We start from the raw sequence: 23,561 nt of genomic DNA on the forward strand, positions 1-23,561 counted from the left end.
GGATCGATTTATCGCGTCCCATCGGGACGCGACAATCGATCCCCGAATCGGCGCTCTTACTCCACCAGCAGAGGTGGTAGTAAGCGCCGCCGACAGGAAGCCGCAGAAGTCGATTTTGCCGCCGTCCTCACAATGGGGTAAGTCGGCTGCGATACGTCGAATTCAGCTACGCTATTCACATAGCTGAATTTGCGTATCTTAAATCGACTCCCCCCTGTAGTGTAGATGTACCCTAAGTAATTTATATAGGGCCAGATACACAAATGGACCTAACCCCCAGATTTTGGCATCACTGAGATCCACAAACCCCACACTCAGCTGCAGCCAAACCCTATATGCACTCACTCAGTGCTAAATGTTGGGGATAAAAGTATCCTTGATGCCTAAACTTCTGCCGCTGGGCATGTGCCCTGCTGCCTTCCTCTAGGCATCTGGCCGTCTATCTCCCACATAAATCCCATAAATCTTCAAGCCAGGATAAAACATGACAGGCAAACCAGTGCTGCTTCTTTCTCTAAGTAGTCTTAAACTACGATGAGGACAACCTATAAGCACGGTTTTGTCTGAACGCCATAGAAGGGAGCTGTTAACAATGTGCCACAGGCACCTCTAGAGAAAAGTCTTCACATGACTATGGCACAGGGCATCTTTGAAATCATCCATGGTGGCTGTACTGTATCTTTCCTCACTGAGATACAGGCCACACAAAGGCACGGGCTCACCCTATAGCCATTCAGCACCACTGTGATGAGCTGGATGGAGAACAAGAATGGCCGACACAGGGTTGCTGTCCCTGATATTCAGAGACTCAGCATCTGTGACACTGGGGCCTTTCAAAGGACCACTAGGGGCATTACAGATGTGAGGCATTCCACTGTCTGCATGAGCCTAAGGGGCTTCCTGAACTGCTGTGATCTTCAGATTCCTACTGGATCTCGACCTCTCTACTGACTGCTCCATCATCTGCCACAAAGACTCCAAATATATATATGAAGGGAGGGAGAGACAACCTCAACCTCATTTGGCACCTCAGAATTCAGATCAAGAGCTGAATGAGTCCTGGAATCTGTGCTCCTCTCCAACACCTAGCAGGTGTCTCCCCAGGGCAGATCTAAGGTACATGGCTGATGCCCATGTTGTACAATCTCCCACTGTCAAACTGGCAGCATTGCAAGAAGGAAAGGTACAAAGTGGCATCTCAAAGGTTGCTGCCTTCCTGTGGAAAATTGTGATTCTGTCTATTTCAGGATGGGGGGTATGGGTAGGGACAGACAGTCAGAATTGGAAAGGGATGAGGGGACTTGACTGGTAGTGATTCAGGCTGAATTATTTCTAACCCTGGCAAACTAAGCTATTTTCTCAACTTATACATTAAAATAAGTTCCTCTGTTGAAAACTTCACTTTTGTCTTTCTTAGATAAAGGACCAGGACTAAAGGGTAAGTCCCCAGGCCAAAAAATATGATTTAAATTTGTTTTTTGTTTTTTGTTTGATATGCCTATATTACTCTGTATGGTAATAGGGTACTGTCCCTTTAAATTCTCTGTGAGCCCTCTAGTGGTTCTCATAATGTTCTATACTTTGGAAGTAACCACAAATTACTCATGGCAGCAGTATGAATGGAGCTAGGCATTGCATGGTTGTTTACATGTAATAAGCACTGTTATTTGGGATGCAGCTGTGCCATGTGATTTTTCCATACTGTTATTAGATGGTCTATGGTACATGGCTGCTGCCAATGCTGCATATTTTTTGAAGATCAAAGAATGATTATTCCAACTCCACAGATGTCAATCTGGCAGCAACATGAGAAGGAAATGTACAAAGTGAGATCTCAAATGTTGCTGCATTACTGTGGAAGATGCATCTGAAGAAGTGGGTTTTTATGCCCACATAAAAGTTAGCCTTTAAGGTGCCACCAGACTCCTCGTTGTTTTTGTGGATACAGACTAACATGGCTACCTCACTGACACTGTGGAGGATTGTGACTGGGTCTATTTCAGGACAGGGTCTATGGACAGGGATTGGCAATTAGCATTGGGAAGGGGTGAGGGAACTTGACTGGGAGGGGTTCAGGCTGAATGATTTCTCACTCTGGATATTTCTTCTATTTCTACAAGCTATTATCTCAGCTTGCACATGAATATAAGTCCCTGTGTTGAAAAGTTCACTTTTGTCTTTCTCAGATAAACTAAGATTCTGGAAAGGTAAGTCCCCGCTGACTTTATTTGTTCCACTCACAGAGAATAACACCCTGGAAGTGATACCGTATTTTAATTTCTAGTACTCTCTGTGTCCTAAACTATGTTAAATGCATATTGTATTAGAGGGGGCATCTTTGTAAGTTGCTGGGGGTGCTCGACCCCTGCTCCACCCCAGGCCCTGCCCCCACTACACCCATTCTCCTATCCCCACCTCCGCCTCTTCCCACCCTCTCCCCTGCCCATTCTGCTATCTCCCCCAAGACTGTCATGCCCTCGCTCCTCTCCGTCCCCTTGAGCGCATCCTGAACACCACTAAAGAGCTGATCCTTGGCAGTCAGGCAGCGCTGGGGGAAGGGGAAGGAGCTGATTGGGGGAGCTGTTGGTGGCTGCTGAGCACCCACTATTTTTTTTTTTGTGGGTGCTCCAGCCCCGGGGCACCCAGGGAGTCAGCGCCTATGCATCATATAAACTATGTTGGCTGTATGTCATTCTGACTGCAGGCCTGGAACAGCACAACTTCTGTAAACCCCTTTAGTCTGTGCCTTGTGACCAAGAACTCCAACTGGGGTTCGTGCTTGGGGGTACATAGACCATGCACAGCTGGAGGAGGAGCAGAGCTGGGTCAGGAGAGTTGGGAATAAGTGAAGCTGGGGATTGCAGAAACTATGTGTGACAAGTGGGCAGAGTTGATGAGAGGGTGGGAGAGCTGTGAGGTTGGGAAGCACAAAATGAATTGATGTGGGGCAGGGAGGAAGCACAGAACTAGTTGTTTTGATTTTAGGGAGAACCTGGACACTCTGCACAGTCAGGCAGCACTTTACACCAATGTGTGAAATCTGATCTCAGCTGGGTTTTCTGGTGCTCCTGCACCAGGGGACAAAATCACCTTACTCGCTATAAATATATGAGAGTCAGCAACACTTACTGTCATCCACACAATGGTGGTGACAGGAAGAGTTCAGAAGACAGGCCAAAAAACATGATTTAATCGTTTGTTTTCAGTACCATGATTATGGGGGGTTTGTTTGTGATTTTTTAACTTCTTGGTTTGAAAAAGCCATATTTGATATGCCTAGTGAAAGTGGGTGTAAAGGGAAACTGTAGCCACTGGGCATGAAAATTGCTCAGCGAGGAAGAAAAAACGTGTTAAAAATGCCTGGCTATTCAGGAAAACTGGAATTATTTGCAGATTCAGTAGAAGACTGGTCTCCTGTATTGAAAGACTGGAAGGGAACAGAATGGTTAATGGTATGGGTGGTGAGAGAAAGTTGGTGTTTTTACTGAATTTAATGGAGTCTTAAATATATAACCTCCTGTCTAGCCTATGAGCTCACATTAAACCCACAGACAAAACATCTGCTGTGTGGAGCTGTATTAATAATGGAGTTTTGGCACATTGGCAATTCCAAAGATCCTCCCCAAAAGAAATGATCTGTCCTATCTCAAAAAAAGCAAAATGGTCCATTTAGATTTTGACCATTTTTATATTTATTTTGGATAAAAAAATTAAAAGACTTTTTTTAATAAAAAGATGTTTTTAACTGAAAAATTGAAATATTTCCTTTAGAAAGTGTCATAATGAAACATTTTGATTTCTTCAGAACTTTTTTAAAGATTTTTTTTCTGACAAACAATTTAGAAAAACCAACATGAATTCCTGAAAAGTTTCAATGTTGCTGAATCTGCACATTTCACACAAAAATGTTTTCACTACAAAATTTTGCCCGGTCTGATTGTGGAAATTCTACTATATCGATTATTCCCAAAGTCATTGGTTTCTGCTTTAATAAATGGAATCCAAACAAAAATGAAACCATTCCTGAATATATGGCTGAAATAAGGCTACTAACAGAGGATTGCAAGTTTCGAGAGTGTTTAAATGTTGCATTAAGGGACCAGTTATGTCTGCAAAATAAAGTGCAACTTTACTGCCCAGTATCAACGGCAGTAGCTACGGTTGAGCTCAATCTCTTTAGATTTCCCTTTCTAAGCTAAATAAAACTGCCTCCAGCCCCCACCAACAGCTGTAATGAAATTTCTGATTCTTCGAAATTAAAATAAAATTGTCCTAGTCACCTTTATAGGCTTCCCCCCGCCTCCGCCACACACAAACACTCACAAGCACTCAGCAGTCTTTGGGGGCAGGGAAAGTGAAAAACAGTCAAAAGAACCTTGTATAAACTTACATATAAGTCATTGAGCAACCCAAAACAGACATCAGGAATTTGGTTAATCCACAACTCACACATAATATCGCATAGTCCACCCACCTAAAAGCCTGTTCAAAGGTTGTGTTAGATTCACTGATAGTCAAGGGATAGCTAGAGTGGCTCTCCTCTAGTGGTCTTCTCCAGTCCTGAGAAACTGTACCCAGATTTTATAAAACAACTCTGTTCCCTGGCAGCAGTGCTTGGGGAATGATATATAGCATAATGTTGGTGCTTGGTCTGATTTGAGTTCCTTTGAACTGCTAAGGTAGCAATACAATAGGTACGCAATTGCTGTCAATTTTGCAATACACTGATGATTCTCATTGTTGTCTCCAGCCTCACATACACTAAAACATAAATTTCTGGGCAAGTTCGGTTCCCATCCATACATCAGGTGATATGGTGTATTTCCAGGATCAGTGCATTGGATTCTTCCATCCTAAATGCAGGAGTCTGCACTTGTCCTTGTTGAACCTCATCAGATTTCTATTAGCCCAGCTATCTTTTTTTCTGTACATAGTTTTTTAGTAGCTAGAATCATAGAAGATTAGGGTTGGACGAGACCTCAGGAGGTCATGTAGTCCAATGCCCCTACTCAAAGCAGAACCAACCCCAGCAAAATCATCCCAGCCAGGGATTTGTCAAGCCAGTCCTTAAAAACCTCTAAGGATGGAGATTCCACCACCTCTTTAGGTAACCCATTCCAGTGCTTCACCACCCTCCTAGTGAAATAGTTTTTCCTAATCTCCAACCTAGACCTCCCCCACTGCAACTTGAGACCATTGCTCCTTGTTCATCATCTGCCACCATTGAGAACAGCCTAGCCCCATCCTCTTTGGAAGCCACCTTCAGGTAATTGAAGGCTGCTATCAAATCCCCATCCCTCTTCTCTTCTGCAGACTAAATAATCCCAATTTCCTCGGCCTCTCCTCGTAAGCCATGTGTCCCAGCCCCCTAATCATTTTTGTTGCCTTTTGCTGGACTCACTCCAATTTGTCCACATCCTTTCTGTAGTGGGGCACCCAAAACTGGATCCAATACTCCAGTTGAGGCCTAATCATCACAGAGTAGAGTGGAAGAATTTCTTCTCCTGTCTAGTTTACAACACTCCTGCTAATACAGCCCAGAATGATGTTTGAGGGTTTTTGCAACAGTGTTACACTGTAGACTCATATTTAGCTTGTGATCCACTATGACCACCCCACAGATCTCTTTCAGCAGTAGTCCTTCTTAGACTGTCATTTCCCATGTTGTATGTGTGCAGCTGATTGTTCCTTCCTAAATTGAGTTCTTTGCATTTGCCCTTATTGAGTGTTATCCTGTTTATTTCAGACCATTTCTCTGGTTTGTCCAGATTATTTTGAATTTTCATCCTATCCTCCAAAGCACTTGCAACCCCTCCCAGCTTGGTACCATGGGCAAACTTTAGAAGTGTACCCTCTATGCCATTATCTAAATAATTGATGAAGATATTGAACAGAACTGGACCCAGAACTGATCCCTGTGGGACCCCACTCGATATGTCATTCCAGCTAGACTGTGAACCACTGATAACGGCTCTCTGGGAAGGTTTTCAAACCAGTTACACATCCACCATAGAGTAGGTCCATCTAGTTTGTATTTTCCTAATTTGTTCATGAGAAGGTCATGTGAGGCAGTATCAAAATCCTTACTAAAGTAATTACATACCACATCTACCACATCTTTCATATCCGCAAGAATTGCTACCCTGTCAAAGAATGCTATTAGGTTGGATTGACATGATTTTGTTCTTGACATGTCCATGCTGACTTACTTATCACCTTATTAACTTCTAGGTACTCAGTGCAATTCATTTAGCTCATGAGCATTTGGTATTTGCCCTACATGAGGACTAAACTTTTTTTCTGATAACAGTGTTATTTTGGCTTTCCTCCAAAGAGCTAGCAATTTCCCTGTATCCTCAAGCAATTGCAACTGTCCTACAATAATCATAGCCCTGTCAATGGACAAAAATATGATGATACAACCTATGAACTTTAGGAAAACTATTTTTTCTGTATCATGTTGCTATATCATGGAAACCTATTGGTCAAATTACCCCAAATTTGGATCTCTAACCAAGCCAGGTCCCCCAGATGGCACATCAGAATTCAAAACACTGCAAGGAGCTGGGTAGGGTTTAGGAAAGTCAAGCTATAACAGAAAGCTAGTCTAAACCTTAACTAAAGCAGACCTTGCAATCGACTATAATAACGAATAAAATAACATTTTGTGCTTTTCTACACTCTAGGGACAGCAATTTTTGCTAAAAAACAAACGAACAAACAAACAAACAAACAAACAGTCTTGTTTCTTAGGGTTCTTTTTTGTTTATCTACTTAATAATATTATTCTGACATTTTAACACTGAAAAAAGAAATAAATGTTATATAAATGTTGTTACACGGATTTCCTCTTGACTTTGTTGCACAATGACACTCTATATTTTGTTTGTTTGCCTAGGGTCAAAAAGAGGTGGGAAAGGTAAGATTGCATTGACTTTTCAACAAGCAAAACTATTATTATACAACAACAAGAAGAAACCCTCCCAAATGTTTTTGATCCTCCTTACACTTAAGACTTTCCCGCTCATTGGTTAATGGAAATATAGTATTGGTTAGTAGATGGATTTTCTACTAATTTCTGCAGAGTTCTGTTAAACAATCCACCAAATCTGGAAACATATGCACACATTGAAAATATTGTTTTTTATTGTGCAAATTCATACAAAATGGAAGTGTTATTTTCTGTTTGAGCAGTTACACCAAGAGGGACAAACTTTACCCTCAGATTCACCTGTGCTTCAATGTAATTGAAGGTACAGGATCAACAGCAATGAACCATGTAGGTTCTCATCTCACCTGTGCTACCTCCCAACATAGTCTGTTACTCAGAAGTGAAACACACAGTGCAGTGATTAATGAGTGAATTGTTTCACAAGTTGAAGTTAATTTGAAGGGTTTATTAACATTATAGGAGAGAGATTGCATACTGCTATTTTGTCTATGATTAGTAAATGAAAATTTTGCTGGTAAGAAAGAAAGAAATAGCCCTCAATTTGCTGAATATGATTCTGTTCCTGCTATCAGCTAGTGTTATCAGAATTTGGTTAAAATCTGATCAGATTTTGCTCCCAAGTTGGCTGGGTAACATTGCAAGCCTGGGAATAGTGGAACCCTGCAGCATGTCTGAAACTGGTTGCCATTTTCTGTATTTGATAGTGGGATTTTAATGGCCCTGTGGCAGGGAAACCGGGGTGCACTCAGTGTTTCTGTTGGTCTGAGGTGCGTTTTACACTTCTATTTGATATTGGGAGGTTCTGCAGCATTTCCAGTGAGGGGAGCTGGATCAGAATATAAATTAAGGGGTGGGGTAGAATGAGAGGGTTCGGCAATGGGGGCTGAGGGATGCATGGGCAGCAATTTTTCACCCTGGGAATTGCATCTCTGTTGAAACCAATGTCTGTGAGAAAACTAAAAAGATGATTTGGTGATTTTTCTTTCAGTCCAAGTCCAAGAAGTGGAAGGTAAGTTTCCATTGCTTTCTGAACACTGACACCAAACAGAATAACGCTCCGGGAGTGATCACATATAATTACTTTCAGACGTCACTACTCAACACACAGCCATTTGTTTTCTGCTGGGTTTTCTTTCCATCCAGATCAGTTCACAGGTGGTTAATTAGGAAGGTGTGTGGCTTCTGGAGAAGGGGCAGATTCTGCCTGGCCTTGGTGCAGGTGCACAGTGTGAATGGGCAGGGAGTAAAGACCCCTCCCTCTCACGTGGTAGACTTTCAAGCCTTGTGTTCAGGGGAACACAGGCACTGCTTTGTCCCTACTCCCTTGGTGAGTACAGTGCCCCACAGGGGACAGGGACAATGGTTCTGCTCCCCCTGCAGCCCATATGCTGGATATTTTAGTAAATATGTCAGAGGAGTTTTACTTTATCAACTGAATTTATCACAGCGTGACAATAGAGCAAATGGGAAAAGGATTTTTACTGGTTACGATAGGGTAGAATTATCATCTAAACTGCACTCAAACAGCCCCGTAACCCCAGTGGTTCACTCCAGGTAGACAGGGCAGATACAGCCTTATTCTCCCCAGCCCCCAATGTCACAGAAGTCCATACTCAGGAACACCATAAGTTGAACCTTCTGTGGTTCCGAATGATGCATGTGTATTTCACAATGATTGGCTGTAGATAATTGTGACTTTGCATGATGGATCAGGTCTCCTTCTGTCCCCTGACATGCCCTGTGCCCTGTTTGCTCCCTTTGCACTGTCTGGGCCATGGAAAGAGAAAGGAACAGTGCAGAGAATCTACCCCAAACTCCCTTTAGAAATAATAAATAAAGTTCCCATCTTGATTTTTCTTTCAGATGGAGTCCAAGTGACAGAGGGTACGTTCTCAGAATACTATTTTAAGAATGACATATTACCATATTTTCTTCAGAACTTTCATCCTAGTTCAACAGCAAGAATTTTTTTCCTTCTACCTTTTTCACTAGAACTCCCATTATACTTTCTGGAACCTAGATTAGCTCACAGGACGGCTAGTTAGCAAAGCCCATTTCTCCGAGTTTCAGAGTCTCACCCCCTCCTCCTCTCCCCATGCACTGGTGTGTGACAGAGGGAAAAACTATTTTACCTTTCCAGTGTATTTTGTTTTGTCTTATTTGGAGCTGGGTGGAGGCGGGGAGTTATGATTAATGTTTTTTTTTTCAACTTTTTTTTAAATGAAGTTTTATTAATCAGCACACGCTGTTTGCTGACGCATAATGGTCTTTAGCTCCACAAAAAACTTCCATGTTACAAGATGGCTGCCATCTTCTTTTGTTCTCAGTATTAGTGAAGCCCCAATGCCCTCAGTTACATAGACTTTTTGCAAGGGCATCTCTCAGGCATTGCTCTCACAAGGACTGAAGGCCCAACAGAGAAGGATGCCACCTCCATGTGCCTGTTCTTCCCAGGGCTCATCTTTGAATCCTGTCACCAGAGAGGCCACTATGACATTTGTTATGGCACTTAGGACATACTTTGTAGCATTTGCCACAGCAGATTTGGTTGGGCCAGTATGGTTCTGTACCTCTTGAATTGGCTTATCATTGATGATTCAGAAAAATGCCTTAGTTAAAGTGAAGTAGGATCTCCACTCAGAAATATTTTGGCCCATTCAAAACCTTCTGTACATGGTTTATCTCATAGCATGTGTTTGAACCTAAAAATGTGTTAAATCATCATTTATGCTCATTGAGGGAATGGCAGAGCTCAATTCTGCCCTGGCAATTTTCAAGTGGCACATGGCCCCGTATGGACCCTAACCAACTGGTGTAAATTAGTTCAGTAATGGCTGTGAGCTAATACTGTGTAGGGTTTGCCACATCATGTTCGATAAACCCAGTCTGGTTTTTGAGTCTCAGGTAGAGGTGACTCCAAATGGCATTATTCCACAGAAAAGTTCACCTCTGTAGAACCTCTGATGAACCTCTTGGTGAGGGGAGTCTGTTCATTATGATCTCACTGGCCTATATAAGAGAACAGGAACCTGAGGTAACCAAACAAAAACTCTCTCAAATTTTCCACCAAAATATGTCAATTTTCACCTAAAACCAAATATTTTTGGTTTGGGAAGTTTGTTTTTTATGATAAATTCAACATTTTCAAACAGAACATTTTTGTAAAAAAACCAAAATAACAGAAAACAAAACATTTTGTTGTAATCCCGATCATCCACTGAAAAACAGTTTCAAGAGAATTTTCAACTGAGCCTAATTTCAGTCTCTGAAATTAAGCATCTAACTTATGCTTCAGGAATGTGTTGGATTACATGAAACTCGGATATGCATCCACCATCTATTTTGCCCCTTCTCAAAATATCCCAAGGACAGTCATTTTATTCTGTAGCATAAATGTGAACATAAAAATATGTACAAATCTAAATTTTTTTTTTTTTTTTCAGAAATATCCGGGATCGTTGACAGTAAGTCTGCTTTGATGTCACACTGTTTTCACTCACAGATGATTTTATCATTATGGCTTTGTTTTGTTTCCTTGGTCCTGTGGAGAGAGACAGTCCGAGCCCTGAGGTGCTTTTGGCCTGAGAGAAAAGAATGGGATGTACAGTACAGAAGACAGTGTGTTTCACTTCCCCATCAGAGCTGTGCCCACCACCTAGGTGCCCAGCAACCTAGGACTTATCTAGATGAACAGTTAGTCCATGGCAAGATGGGTTATGAATCAATAGTGCATTAGCTGTCCTTGTGGACCCTGATAGCATACACTAACGATTCCCTAATGTGCTTTGATCTACTCTACTTTGAAGCAGGAGTAGTTGAATGTGCACTAGGGAACTGATAGTGTGTGGCAGAGGGGTCTACACAGACACTTAATACATGGCCGGCTATTGCATTATAGATTTACATCCAAGTTTGCTGTGCACTAACTATTCATCCATAGAGAACAACCAGTACATGACATAGCAGGATTTCATCCTTCGTTCCCCCTGCTTTGCATCTCCAGAGAGGGCCAAGTACATGAATTAGCCCTTTCTCCTCCCTTTGTTCTCCAAGATCTGCAGGTGCCAGGAATGGGAGGGCAGTTCCGGGGATGCATTATTTAGGAGTTTTATATTCCCAATTCTTTCCTGTGACACTGCAAGTTTGAGGGTGGGGTGAGGGGACATTAGTGGAAGTAGTGGAATATTTGTGGGAATGGGGATGGCTTGTGGGGATGGCCAGGGAGGGTGAGAGGGGACTCTACACCAGTGAACTGTTGGAGGTTCACCAGCTGAAGCAGCTATGAAACTGAGTTACTTTAATTGAATTGTCTCGTTGGAACTGACCTCCCACTTGGTAAGGCAACTCCCATCTTTTCATGTACACCTCTACCTCGATATAACGCTGTCCTCGGGAGCCAAAAAATCTCACTGCGTTATAGGTGAAACCACGTTATAACAAACTTGCTTTGATCCACCGGAGTGCGCAGCCCCTCACTCCCCCCCGCCTCCCGGAGCACTGCTTTATCGCATTATATCCAAATTTGTGTTATATCGGGTCGCGTTATATCGGGGTAGAGGTGTACTGCGTATATATATCTTCCTACTGTATTTTCTACTCCATGCAGCTGATGAACTGGGTTTTTAGCCCATGAAAGCTTCTGCCCAAATAAATTTGTTAGTCTCTAAGGTGTACAAGTACTCCTCATTGTTTTTGAGTTACTAATGCCGCTCCATTGCGTGGTGGAAGGTTTTTTTGAAATATGCATGTAGCTCCATACACACCAGCACTGAAACAATGCAGTCACAATAACTACTTAGCCCTGAAGATTGAAGGATAATTTGTGATGTTACCTCGTGCTCCACACAGTGGATTGAAGCACTTTTGTGTGTGGATGCAAGTTCATTTCAATAGATTTACAAGGAGACAAATGACATTTTGTATTCAAGCCAAGACCTAAGATCTTACAGTACCTCAGTTCACACAGCTGGGCTGGTCAAGAAGATTTTTGGAACTTAATATTAATTATGTACTTGGGAATGTCTGAACTCTTTACTAGATGCAATGTGTTATGGTATTTTCCCAGGTTTTATTACAAGTGGTGTGTGAATGTACTTAAACATGAGGCTTTTTTTTTTCTTTTTCAGAAGGAAAGGACAATAAGAAGAGTAAGTTTGAATTGGTATCGGGACAGTTACATGTGGAGGGAAACTATGTGCCTTCACTAAAACAATAACATTTTACTCAGTTTAATAGTGTGGGAGGTTTATAATGTTTAATGGTTCCCAGTATAAATGGGGACAGGAACATACTGGGGACCTCTTGGCACCCTCCACAGGCATATCTACAGAAGAGGCTGAATGTGACTGATCGTGACATAGGGAGTCTGTGAAACTGATGTGCTGGGTGTACTGGGGTCAGACTAGTTTCCACTCAGATATAGGAAACAGAGTATTGCTCAGGGTGAAGAGTTTTCAATCTACTGCCAAGGAAAACTATTACTCTTTGGGCTTGTCTACATGGGGAGACTGACTGGCATAATTATTCTGGAACAGGTCCCCCTTTTGAACACTCCTCTTCTGGAGAAAAAATGTCTTTTCCAGTTTAGCTTACTCTATTTTGGAAGTGGATTAAGCTAAACTGGAAAATACCCTTTTTCTGGAAAAGATTGTCCACAGCGGGAGTTACTGCAGAATAGCTATAGAGCTTTAAATTCATACCCTACACTTTTTTGAGATAATTTCCTTGTGTAGGCAAGTCCTGATTTGGAAAGGTTTGGCCACAAGATTTGGTAGCAAGCCATTTTGCAGGCGGGACGTGTACAAGTTCTTTGCTTGAGTTCCTGCTGGTTTTATTCACTTCTTTAGTGGAGGAGCTTGTGGAACATAAGGCTACTGTGTTTTGGTGAGACCTATGCTCCTCATGGTTGGTGAAATCTTGTGAGGGGTCCACATCCATTGTTGGTGGAGATTGTTAATATGTTCCTTAGGGAGGACAAGTAGTCTGCATCTCTTACACAGGCCTCTCTTTCTAGGCCTCTGCTTAACAATCCTTCTCTTTAAACGTACATGTTTATTAATTTGTACCTACGCCTGGATCCACAGAGGGACTGAGGGGTTGTGACACTGAGGATCACAACACACCTAGAAACTCACTGGGATAACGATGGAATCCCCATAACCCTCAGTTAGACACCTAAGCTCCCTGCAGAATGTTTGGGGAGAGATGGTCACCTTAAAATAGGATCCACAAAAGCCAGCATGATAGGAAGGGAGTCCCCCAAGTCAGACAATGGGAGACGACAATGAGAGGGGTGTGTGCTAAACCCCACTCCTCTCTCAAAGACAGACATGTAAGTCCAGGCCTCATGGAAGTGTCAATGTCTGTTTGCAATCTGCAACCAGTTCTAGCTCTGCTCTCTACTACAGACTGACCTTGGTATTACTATGTCGCTCAGCGGTCTGAATAATCCAATTCCCTGAGAAATGTAGTTAAATTGACCTAACTGCCCCCTATGCACAGCACTATGTTGAGGGGAGGGCTTCAGCTGCTGACACAGCTATTGCCTATCATGCTATGTCTACACTACCACTTACATTAGTATAACTTACGTCGCTCAAGGGTGTTGGTGTCCCACCAACACAGCTACCACCGCTCACTGGGGGAGGATTAATTATGTCGATGGGAGAGCTCTCTCCTGTTGGCATAGAGCAGCTACACTAGAGATCGTACAGTGGCACAGCTGCATTGGTATAGCTGAGCAGCTGTAAGATCTCTCGTGTAGACATAGCCTTAGGGAGGTGGATTGACTATACCCCTGCGAGAGCTTTCTGCCATCAGCCTAGAGCATCTTCATTACAGTGCTAGAAGTGCAGCCTTTTAAGTGTGTGGGCATGGAGCTGAGAAGAACTTCTGTTTAGTCAATGAGAAATGTTCTCTCTTTCTTTCTCTTCATACAGGTGGGAAAGAAAAGCATAATGAAGAAGGTAAGGTTTCTCAGTATCCTACTTGCCCTTCAGCCAAGTCAAACCTCACTCGGTCATATGGAGAGAAGAAAAAGAAGAAGGCAGATAGATATTTTGTATGCCAGTTGAAGACATCTGCCACTGCAGTGGAAGGAGGTGCTTTATGGGAGTATTGAGCTTTTAACAGAGTGAATCCCTCTGGAACTGGAGATGCATCCATGTTGCTAATTTTCAAACTATTTTACTGGATTAGGTTGCTAATTGTAGAAAGTTGCTTTCTTCAAACACACACATGGTTTATAGCTCTTTGTCAGCAATAATGTTGACACATTGGAGAGAGTCCAGGAGAAAACAGCAAAACTAATAGGTTTAGAAAACCTGATCTATCAGTAATGATTTTAAAAATTGGGCAGGTTTACTCATGAGAAAAGAAGACTGAGGGCGTACCTGATAACAGTCTTGAAATATATTATAGGTTTTTTTAAAGAGGACAATGTATTGTTCTCCCTGTCCTTCTTGCAGCACAAGAAGTAATGGGCTTACTCTGCAACAAGGGAGATTCGGGTTCTGTACTAGGAGAAACTTTCTAACTAAAAGAGTAATTAAGCTCTGGAGTAGGCTTCCAAGGGAGGTTGTAGAATTCCCATCATTGGAGGTTTTTAAGAACACGTTGGACAAGCACATGTCAGGGATGGTAAAGGTTTACTTGGCCCTGCCTCAGCTGAGGGAGCTGGACTAGATGACCTCCTGAGGTCCTTTTCAGCTCTACATTTCTATGATCAATGATAAAATGTGATATTAGCATAGCCTGCTATGTGACAGAATCCAACTTTCAGGAGCATTAAGGCCTCTAGGGATCTGGAGAAACTCCAGTTTAAGCACTTTTTGGGGGACTACAGCGAAGGGGACTCAGTGCCAAATATGATGTACAAATGAGGGGATGGGAGGCTCAGCTTTGCATTTCCGCAGTTCTTAGTTTCCCAGTTCTTAGTTTCCCACATTCTGAGCCAGTCTAGTGCCCCCTCCCTGAATGTTACTCTAGTTACAACAGCTGCCATTGCCTCCACAGGACTGATGCAGCAGTTGGAGACTGGTGGGAAAACAAACCCCTGGCCATGCTCCGACTATCACGAACACACCCCCTAGTGAAGCACTCAAGGTTCGGGATGGTGTAGCAGACACTATGCTGGTTCTGTGTTATCGGAGGATCCTCCTACAATGGGCCAAACCTCCTTCAGCTGTCAGCCTTGTGCTGAGGGCTCAGCATAGAGCAGCCACACCACAAGGAATAATCTGGGTCTGTGTTGAGAATCTGCAGAATGGCCCCGCTTGGCAAAAGTCATTGACTTTAAGGCCCAGTTATGTTGAAGAGACATAAGAATGAGGGTAACAGGTCTTATTGTTTCCTGATCTTTCTATTTCCTTTCACTCCAGTGCAACTGGAGCTGGCCATTACAGAGATCCAAGGGGTGCGGGAAAGGTGGGGTATTATGGAAATTGGAAAATTCATAAGAACATTAAACTTTTCTGATCCTGTTACTGCCTTTTCCCCCCCAGAACTACAAACTCTTAGGTCTGAAGTAGGTAAGAAAAAATGAAACTTTCATCCTAGTTCAACAGCAAGAATTTTTTTTCTTCTACCTTTTTCACTAGAACTCTCATTATACTTCCTGGAACCTAGATTAGCTCACAGGAGGGTTAGTTAGCAGAGCCCATATCTCTGAGTTTCAGAGCCCCCACCCCCTTCCCGACATGCATTGGTGTGTGACAGAGGGGGAAACTATTTCACCTTTCCAGTGTATTTTGTTTTATTTATTGGGAGTTTGGGGGAGGCGGGGAGTGACAATTAATGTGTTTTTTTATGACTTTTTTTCTAAATGAAAATGTATTTATCAGCACGTTGTTTGCTGAAGGATAATGGTCTTTAACTCCACAAAGAACTTCCCTGTTACAAGATGGCTGCCATCTTCCCTTGTTCTCAGTATTAGTGAAGTCCCAGTTCCCTCAGTTACGGAGACTTTTTGCACAGGGCATCTCTCACTCATTGCTTTCACAAGGACTGAAGGCCCAACAGAGATGGATGCCATCTCCATGTGCCTGTTCTTCCCAGGGCTCATCTTTGCATCCTGTCATGAGAGAAACCACCGTGACATTTGTTATGGCACTTAGGACATACTTTGTAGCATTAGCCACAGCAGATTTGGTTGGGCCAGTATGGTTCTGTACCTCTTGAATTGGCTTATCATTGATGATTCAGAAAAATGCCTTAGTTAAAGTGAAGTAGGATCTGCACCCAAAAATATTTTGGGCCCATTCAAAACCGTCAGTATGTGGTTTATCTCATAGCATGTGTCTGAAACTAAAAATGTGTTTAATCATCATTTATTCTCATTGAGGGAATGGCAGAGCTCAACTCTGCTCTGGCAAATTCCAAGTGGCACATGGCTCCATAGGGACCCTAACCAACTGGTGTAAATTAGTTCAGTAATGGCTGTGAGCTGATACTGTGTAGGGTTTGCCACATCATGTTTGATAAACCCAGTCTGGTTTTTGAGTCTCAAGTAGAGGTGGATCCAAATTGCATTTTTTCCATAGAAAAATTCACCTCTGTAGAACCTCTGATGAAACTCTTGGTGAGGGGAGTCTGTTAATTACGATCTCACTGGTCCATATAAGAGAATGGGAACCTGAGGTTACCAAACAAAAACTCTCAAATTTTCCACCAAAATATGTCAATTTTCACCTAAAACCAAATATATTAGGTTTGGGATGTTTGTTTTTTTATGATAAATTAACATTTTCTGTGTTAAGCAGAAATTAAAAAAAAATGTTGTAAACCCAATCATCCATTGAAAAATGGTTTCAAGAGAATTTTCAACTCAACCTAATTTCAGTCTCTGAAATTAAGCATCTAACTGATGCTTCAGAAATGTGTTGGATTATAGGAAACTGGAATATGCAGCCACGATCTATTTTGCCCCTTCTCAAAATGTCCCAAGGACAGTCATTTTATTCTGTAGCATAAAAGTGAACATAAAAATATGTACAAATTTAAACATTTGGATTTTTTTTCTTTTTCAGAAATACCCGAGATCGTTGACAGTAAGTCTGCTTTGATGTCACACCGTTTTAACTCACAGATGAGTTTCACTCTCAGATGATTTTATCATTATGGCTTTGTTTTTCTGAGATAGTCTCCTCGATCCTGCAGATAGAGACAGTCTACTCCCTGAGGTGCTTTCTGCTTGAAAGAAAAGAATGGGATATACTGTACAGAAGACAATGTGTTGCACTTCCCCATCAGAGCTGTGCCCACCAACGGGTTGGCCACCTAGGACTTGTCTAGATGAATAGCTAGTGCATAGGAAGCTGGGTTATGAATCAATAGTGCATTAGCTGTCCTTGTGGACCCTGCTGGCACACACTAATGATTCACTAGTGTGCTTTGTTCTACTCTGCTTTGAAGCAGGAGTAGTTGAATGTACACTAGAGAACTGATAGTGTGCAGCATGAGGGTCTACACAGACACTTAATACATGGCCAGCTATTGCATTGTAGATTTACACCCAAGTTTGCTGTGCACTAATTATTCATCTAGACAGTACAACCAATACATGACTGAGCAGGAGTCTATCCTTCCTTCCCCCTACTTTGCATCTCCAGAGAGGGCCAAGAACATGAATTAGCCCTTTCTCCTCCCATGGTCCCTTTGTTCTCTAGGACCTGTAGTTGCCACAAATGGGAGAGCAGTTCAGGGGACACATTATTTAGGGGTTTTATGTTCCTCACTCTTTCCTGTGACACTTCATGTTTGAGGGTGGGGTGATGGGACATTAATGGTAGTAGGGGACTATTTGTGGGGATGGGGATGTCTTGTGGGGATGGCCGGGGGGGGGAGGGGGGGAGAGGGGACTCTACACCAGTGAACTGTTGGAAGTTCACCAGATGAAGCAGCTGTGAAACTGACTTACTAATGCCACTCTGTTGCGGTGTGGAAGGCTTTTGAAATGTGCATGTAGCTCCATACACATCAGCACTGAAACAATGCAGTCACAATAACTAGTTAGCCTTGAAGACTGAAGAACAATTTGTGATGTTACCTAGTGCTCCCCACAGTGGATTGAATTACTTTTCTGTGTGGATGCAAGTTCATTTCAATAGATTTACAAGGAGACAAATGACAGTCAAGCCAAAGCCTAAGGTGTTACAGTACCTCAGTTCACACAGCTGGGCTGGTCAAGAAGATTTTTGGAACTTAATATTAATTACGTACGTGGGAATGTCTGAACTCTTTACTAGATGCAATGTGTTATGGTATCTGCCCAGGTTTTATTACAAGTGGTGTGTGAATGTACTTAAACATGAGGCTTTTTTTTTCTTTTTCAGAAGGAAAGGACAATACGAAGAGTAAGTTTGAATTGGTATTGGGACAGTTACATTCAGAGGGGAACTATGTGCCTTCACTATAACAATAACATTTACTCAGTTTAACAGTGGGGGAGGTTTATAATCTGGTACACAGTATATAAAATGGGGGTGGAAACATAGTGGGGACCTGTTCAGCACCCTCCACAGACATATCTACAGAAGAGTCTGAACGTGACTGATTGTGACATAGGGAGTCTGTGAAACTGATGTGCTGGGTGTACTGGAGTCAGACAGGTTTCCACTCAGATATAGGAAATAGAATATTGCTCAGGGTGAAGAGTTTTCAATCTACTGCCAACAAAAACTATTACTCTTTGGGCTCGTCTACATGGGGAGATTGACAGGCATAATTATTCTGGAACAGCTCCCCCTTTTGGACACTCGTCTTCTGGAAAAAAAATGTCTTTTCCAGTTTAGTTTACTCTATTTTGGAAGTGGATTAAGCTAAACTGGAAAAGACCTTTTTTCTGGAAAAGATTGTCCACAGCGGGAGTTACTGCAGAATATCTATAGACGTTTAAATTCATATGCTACACTTTTTTGAAATAACTTCCTCATGTAGGCAAGCCCTTATTTGGAAAGGTTTGGCCACAAGATTTGGTAGCAAGACATTCTGCAGGTGGGACATGTACAAGTTCTTTGCTCGAGTTTCTGCTGGTTTTATTCACTTCTTGTGGAACATAAGGCTACTGTGTTTTGGTGAGACCTATGCTCCTCATGGTTGGTGAAATCTTGTGAGGGGTCCACATCCATTGTTTGTGGGGATTGTTTATATGTTCCTTAGGGAGGACAATTGGCCTGAATCTCTTGCACAGGCCTCTCTTTCTAGGCCTCTGCTTAACAACCTTTGTCTTTACACTTACATGTTTATTAATTTGTACCTACGCCTGGATTCAAAAAGGGACATAGGGGTTGTGACACTGAGCATCACAACACCTAATTTTATGCACCTAGAAACTCACTGGGATAATGATGAAATCCCCATAACCCTCAGTTAGGCACCTAAGCTCCCTGCACAATGTTTGGGGAGACATAGGCACCTTAAAATAGGTTCCACAAAAGCCAGCATGATAGTCAGGGAGTCACCTAAACCAGACAATGGGAGACGACAATGAGAGGGGTGTGTGTTAAACCCCACTCCTCTCACAAAGACAGGCATGTAAGTCCAAGCTTTAAGGAGGTGTCAAGGTCTGTTTGCAATCTGCAGCCAGCTCTAGCTGTGCTCTACACTACAGACTGACCTTGGTATTACTATGTTGCTCAGCGGTGTGAATAATCCAGATCCCTGAGCGCCATAGTTAAACTGACCTAACCGCCCCCTGTGCACAGCGCTATGTGGAGGGGAGATCTTCTGCTGCTGACACAGCTACTGCCTCTCACACTACGTCTACACTGCCACTTACATTGGTATAATTATGTCGCTCAAGGGTGTTGGTGTCCCATCAACATAGCTACCACCACTCACTGGGGGAGGATTAATTATGTCGATGGGAGAGCTCTCTCCTGTTGGCGAAGAGCAGCTACACTTCAGATCGTACAGCAGCACAGCTGCATTGGTATAGCTGAGCAGCTGTAAGATCTCTCGTGTAGACATAGCCTTAGGGAGGTGGATTAACTATACCCCTGGAGAGTTTTCTGTCATCAGCCTCGAGTGTCTTCGTTACAGTGCTAGAGCTGCAGTCTTTTAAGTGTAGACCTGCCCCTAGGCACAGACACTGTTTGTTGCAAGGAACACCACAGGAGGAGATAATAGCAGCTCACACATTACTTTTAGCCCAGTGGTTAGTGCACTCACCTGGAATGTGGGATACCCAAGTTCAATTCCTGCTTCTTCCAAATGGGGAAAAAGGATTTGAATTGGGGACTCCTATCTTTCAGATGAGTGTTGTAACCACTATGCTATGGGATATTCTGACATGGTGCTCTCTCAATCTCTCCTGGTGCAGCTGTTCCACTTTGGATAATTAATTAAAATAGTCACTGGGCCAGAGAGAGAGAGAACCTGGTGGTTAGGAACATGGGAGACCCAGGGGCCAGTCCCCTTGTTCCATACAAAGAGGCTACAATAAGAAATGAACATCATGGCAAAAAAAGGAACTCTGAGTGGATTCCTCCTCAATATATTTTGCCATTGTTGTTTCTTTTTTACTATTTTCTGTCTGTCCAAAACATTCAGCAAATGAACAGAAATCCATTTTCATTTCGGGTCTGGAAAAAATTTCCTCTGAAATCTGTGTCTCAAAATAGGCCTCAGCCACCTTTCATATTCCCCTTGGTGGAAAGCCACCCACTCCCCACCCCCAGAAAGAAAGAGAGAGAGAGAGAGAGAGAGAGAGAGAGAGAGAGATGAAGGACTTAATCTTAGAAATATGGGAACAACATTTTTTTCTTTAATAATCTTTTTTTTATTTATCTCACGGGATATGTTTGAACTCCAGAAACAGGTAACATGTAGGATCTCTAAAGCAGTGGTAATGCTTAATATTTCCTCTATTGCAGTAACGGGGAGAGTTTTACAGCTGGGAGCTGAGTCTGGTTGGGAATTTTTTAGAATGGACTTCACGAGGGTGTCAGATTGGAATTTGCCATTAATCTCTTGAATTTGTTCAAGATCAGGCACATGGGGAGAGTGTATGCGTGTGGGCAAGGAGCTGAGAAGCACTTCTGCTAAGCCAATGAGAAATGTTCTCTTTCTTTCTCTTCATACAGGTGAGAAAGAAAAGCATAATGAAGAAGGTAAGGTTTCCCAGAATCTTATTTGCCCTTCAGCCAGGTCAAATCTCAGTTATATGGAGAGAAGAGAAAGGAGAAGGCAAATAGATACTTTGGATGCCAGTTGAAGACATCTGCCCCTGCAATGGAAAGAGGTCCTTTATGCAAGTGCTGAGCTTTTATCAAAGTGAATCCCTCTGGAACTGGAGATGCATCAGTGTTGCTAATTTTCAAACTATTTTGCTGGATTAGGTTGCTAATTGTAGAAAGTTGCTTTCTTCAAACACACACATGGTTTAAACCTCTTTGTCAGCATTAATGTTGACAAATTGGAGAGAGTCCAGGAGAGAACAACAAAATTAATAAGTTTAGAAAACCTGCCCTATGATGAAAGGTTTAAAAAATTGGGAAGCTTTAGTCATGAGAAAAGAAGACTAAGGGGGTACCTAATAACAGTCTTGTAATATATTAGAGGCTTTTTAAAGAGGACAATCTATTGTTTTCCCTGTCCACTGAAGGTAGAACAAGAAGCAATGGGCTTATTCTGCAACAAGGGAGATTTGGGCTCCATATTAGGAGTAACTTTCTAACTACAAGGGTAATTAAGCTCTGGAGTAGGCTTCCAAGGGAGGTTGTGGAATTCCCATCATTGGAGGTTTATAAGAATAGGTTGGACAAGCAATTGTCAGGGATGGTCTAGGTTTACTTGGCCATGACTCAGCTCAGGGAGCTGGACTAGATGACCTCTTGAGGTCCCTTTCAGCTCTACATTTCTATGATTCAATGATAAAACGTGGCATTAGCAAGGCCTGCTATGTGGCAGAATCCAACTTTCAGGAGCACTAAGGCCCCTAGGGATCTGGGGAAACTCCAGGTTTTACATCTGTTTTTTGGCTACGGCAAAGAAGTATGAGACTCAACGCCAAATATGATGTACAAATGAGGTGATGTGAGGCTCAGCTTTGCATTTCCGCAGGTCTTAGTTTCCCACATACAAAGCCAGTCGAGTAGCCCCTCCCTGAGGGTTACTCAAGTTACAACAGATGCCATTGGCTCCACAGGACTGATGCAGCAGTTGGAGACTGGTGGGAAAACAAACCCCTGGCCATGCTCCGACTGCTTCCCCCAGTGAAGCACTCAAGGTTCGGGGTGGTGTAGCAGACACTATGCTGGCTCTATGTTACCGGAGGATCCTCCTACAATGGGCCAAACCTCCTGCAGCTGTCAGCCTTGTGCTGAGGGCTCAGCATAGAGCAGCCACACCACAAGGAAGAATCTGGGTCTGTGTTGGGAATCTGCAGAGTGGCCCCGGTTGGCAAAAGTCATTGACTTTAAGGCCCAGTTATGTTAAAGAGATGTAAGAATGAGGATAACAGGTCCTATTGTTTTCTGATCTTTCTGTTTCCTTTCACTCCAGTGGAACTGGAGCTGGTTATTACAGAGATCCAAGGGGTGGGGGAAGGGTGGGTTATTATGGAAATTGGAAAATTCATAACTACATTAAACTTTTCTGATCCTGTTACTGCCTTTTCCCCCATAACTACAAACTTTGAGGTCTCAAGTAGGTAAGAAAAAATGAAACTTCTGGTGTTCTTGAGGAAAGAAATAATTAATTCTATAGTAACCTTATTTAAAATCACAGCTGGCCCAGGAGTGGCACATAAAAAGAAGGCTGAAAATTGTTTCTAATTTATTCTATTTTAAAGCCCTATTATCAGATGCTCAGAGCTTTGTGTAACAGCCTTGTTCTGGTCTAGAGACGTCTCTGTTTTGTCACTGCCCAAAGACTTTATTTCTCTTTTGGGAAGATTTTAAAGAAAAGCTATTCAGCTCTTTCTGAGAAGAGAGTAAATACTTTTTCCACATTATTACAAAAAGAAGAAGGAAATTATAAACATTTTCCTTTGTGTGGAGCCATAAGGCCCAAATGGCTGAAGGCTGAAATCTGCAATGTGAAACTGCGGTATGTGAATATTCCTCACTGATGAGCATTGTACAGCCTTGCTCTACAGAAGCTTGCTCTAGATTTAGCCAAGTTCTGAAGTGTTGAAAATCACATACTGAGCATGCAGAATGGCTTATTCGGTTAAAGAGTAGGGTGACCATATGTTCTGTTTTCAAAGGGACAGTCCCGTTTTTTGGGACTTTTTCTTATATAGGCACCGATTACCCCTCACCCCCATCCTGTTTTTTCACAATTGCTATCTGGTCACCCCATTAAAGAGAGATGCCCTGCATTGTGGGCCTAGCTTAGCTTTTAAGTTATTTACAGTCTCCTGGAAGCACCCCTTTAACGTGCCAGACCCCCAAGGGACTATTCCAGAAGGGCAGGCCAAGCAGCTTCAATGCCTCTGAGACTGAGCCTTCAGGCTCCAGCACTCCTATTTCACATCGGGAGTTCTGACCATCAAGTTAAACTAAGACAGACCTCTGTCAACACCTTAGGAAGTATTTGCAATGACACCTGCATCCTCTTCAAAACAGCGTAGGGTTTATTAGTCAGCTGGAATACAACATCAGGAAAT

The 23,561-nt window shown here is 42.6% G+C and overlaps 1 protein-coding gene across 1 annotated transcript in view; it reads left to right on the top strand.

Moving 5' to 3' along the window:
- The window catches only part of LOC128826357 (uncharacterized), a 55,179-nt gene that overhangs the window by 658 nt on the left and 30,960 nt on the right, over positions 1-23,561 (top strand). The window contains exons 2-13 of the mRNA XM_054009604.1: positions 1,418-1,438; positions 2,187-2,207; positions 6,899-6,919; positions 7,941-7,961; positions 8,816-8,836; positions 10,396-10,416; positions 12,079-12,099; positions 13,891-13,917; positions 15,454-15,480; positions 16,978-16,998; positions 18,283-18,303; positions 21,034-21,060. Coding sequence (XP_053865579.1) covers positions 1,418-1,438; positions 2,187-2,207; positions 6,899-6,919; positions 7,941-7,961; positions 8,816-8,836; positions 10,396-10,416; positions 12,079-12,099; positions 13,891-13,917; positions 15,454-15,480; positions 16,978-16,998; positions 18,283-18,303; positions 21,034-21,060 — 270 coding nt within the window. The remainder of the gene's footprint in view (positions 1-1,417; positions 1,439-2,186; positions 2,208-6,898; positions 6,920-7,940; positions 7,962-8,815; positions 8,837-10,395; positions 10,417-12,078; positions 12,100-13,890; positions 13,918-15,453; positions 15,481-16,977; positions 16,999-18,282; positions 18,304-21,033; positions 21,061-23,561) is intronic.

The sequence above is a fragment of the Malaclemys terrapin genome, chromosome 20 (genome assembly GCF_027887155.1).
Source record: "Malaclemys terrapin pileata isolate rMalTer1 chromosome 20, rMalTer1.hap1, whole genome shotgun sequence".
Taxonomy (NCBI): Eukaryota; Metazoa; Chordata; order Testudines; family Emydidae; genus Malaclemys; species Malaclemys terrapin.